The following is a 1539-nucleotide window of genomic DNA, read 5'->3' as shown; positions in this document are numbered from 1 at the left end:
GACAGAAGTCCCTCTTTCCCAGGGTGCCTGAGTGGCTTAGTCCCTTCAGTGACTGATTCTTAATTTCAGCTCAGGTCATCAACTCATGGTTCACGAGTCCCAGCCCTGTGTCGGGCTCTGTGCTGGCAGTGTGGAGCCTGCTTGGGATCCTCTCTCCCCGTCTCTCTGCCCCCCGCCCCCCATGCTCATGCACCCACACGCACCATCTCTTTCTCACAAAATAAATAAATAAACTTAAAAAAAAATAAGCTCATCATTCTCATGCATGGAGAAACCTTTCCCGACAATGAAGCCAATGCACAGAAAGAGAGCCAGGAGATGGAGACAGAGAGAGGCAGTGGATATTAGTATCATTTGACTCCTGGATCAAGCTATGCCTGAAGGCCTCTCTTAGACTTCCCAGTTACTTGAACACAATTACAGCCTCAGATTCTCTTTTTGCTTCAGAGAGTGTGAACGTTTGCGTCACTTCCAAACAACAGCCCTGACTGATACACACAAGATGCACCCTTTTCCAAGGAGACAGCTCCTGTTTCCATCAGAGTCTTAAAAGACAGACCCACAGGGACGCCTGGGTGGCTCAGTTGACTGACCTTTGATTTCGGCTCAGGTTATGATCCCAAGGTCGTGGGACGGAGACCCTGCCTCAGGCTCTGTGCTGAGTGTGGAGCCTGCTTGAGACCCCGCCCCCCGCCCCCCTCTACTGCTGCCGGTGTGCGTGCTCTCAAACTCTCTCTCTAAGAAAAAAAACGGACTTAGATCACTAACAAGCACCTGCTCCGCCTCACTCGAAGTAGAGCACGAGGTGGCATTGTTGCTTCCTGGCTCTTCTGTAGCCTTTTAAGGCCTAAAAACACGCCTTTGTGCCTCAGTTACCTCACCTGTAACACGGAGATCAGAAGACCGATCTCTCAGGTTTGTGAAGAGAAAGAAAAGCCTAAGACACAAGGCTCCGGGGCTGCGACGGGCACACGGGAGGAGCCTGGTCTGTGCACAGTCCCTGCTCCCTTCCCCCAAGAGGGCCACGCAGTTTATACCTTTCTTAGGCTGGAGAAGAATGCACCCTAAGCTAAATAACGTTTCCTCCTGGGAGCGGCCGTCTTCCTCTGAGGGGAAGGGGGGTGCGAGAGCGCGGAGGGGCAGGGGAACTGCCGGCTCATGTTTGCCTCTCCTACCTGCAGAAGGACGGTCCCCCCAGGGATCGTGAGCTGTAAACAGTACTTCGGGGCATTCTCCCAGGACAGCAGCTGGACATCTTCAATAGCGCTGTAGGAGACCGAGTTCTCCATGTACCCAGTTGGCTGCACCGAAGAAAAGAAAAAGAAAAAGAAGAGACGCACATTGGTTACAAGATCAGGCACAGTATCCATGCCTCAGAAGAAGGTTCCAGAAAACATCCCCATTTGGGCAACAAGCCACCAAGTTGGTGCAGACAAGCAGGCAACTCTGGAGACCAAAGGAGCCCCGTCTTTATTAGCGGGCAGCATCCCAGCTGGCGGAAAGGGGCTGAGGGGGAAACTCACCCACATGTGTGGGGGT

General features: G+C 53.0%; 1 protein-coding gene across 1 annotated transcript in view; it reads left to right on the top strand.

Annotated features, from left to right (window-relative positions):
• The first annotated feature begins 1368 nt into the window (after nucleotides 1–1368).
• CMIP (c-Maf inducing protein) overlaps nucleotides 1369–1539 on the top strand; it is an 80625-nt gene continuing 80454 nt past the window's right edge. Inside the window, exon 1 of the mRNA XM_029926145.1 lies at nucleotides 1369–1440. Within this exon, the coding sequence (XP_029782005.1) occupies nucleotides 1369–1440 (72 nt within the window). The remainder of the gene's footprint in view (nucleotides 1441–1539) is intronic.

Source organism: Suricata suricatta, chromosome 16, assembly GCF_006229205.1.
Source record: "Suricata suricatta isolate VVHF042 chromosome 16, meerkat_22Aug2017_6uvM2_HiC, whole genome shotgun sequence".
In the NCBI taxonomy this organism is placed as follows: Eukaryota; Metazoa; Chordata; class Mammalia; order Carnivora; family Herpestidae; genus Suricata; species Suricata suricatta.
Note: the sequence above shows the minus strand (reverse complement) of the source record. Positions and strands in the feature narration are given on the sequence as shown.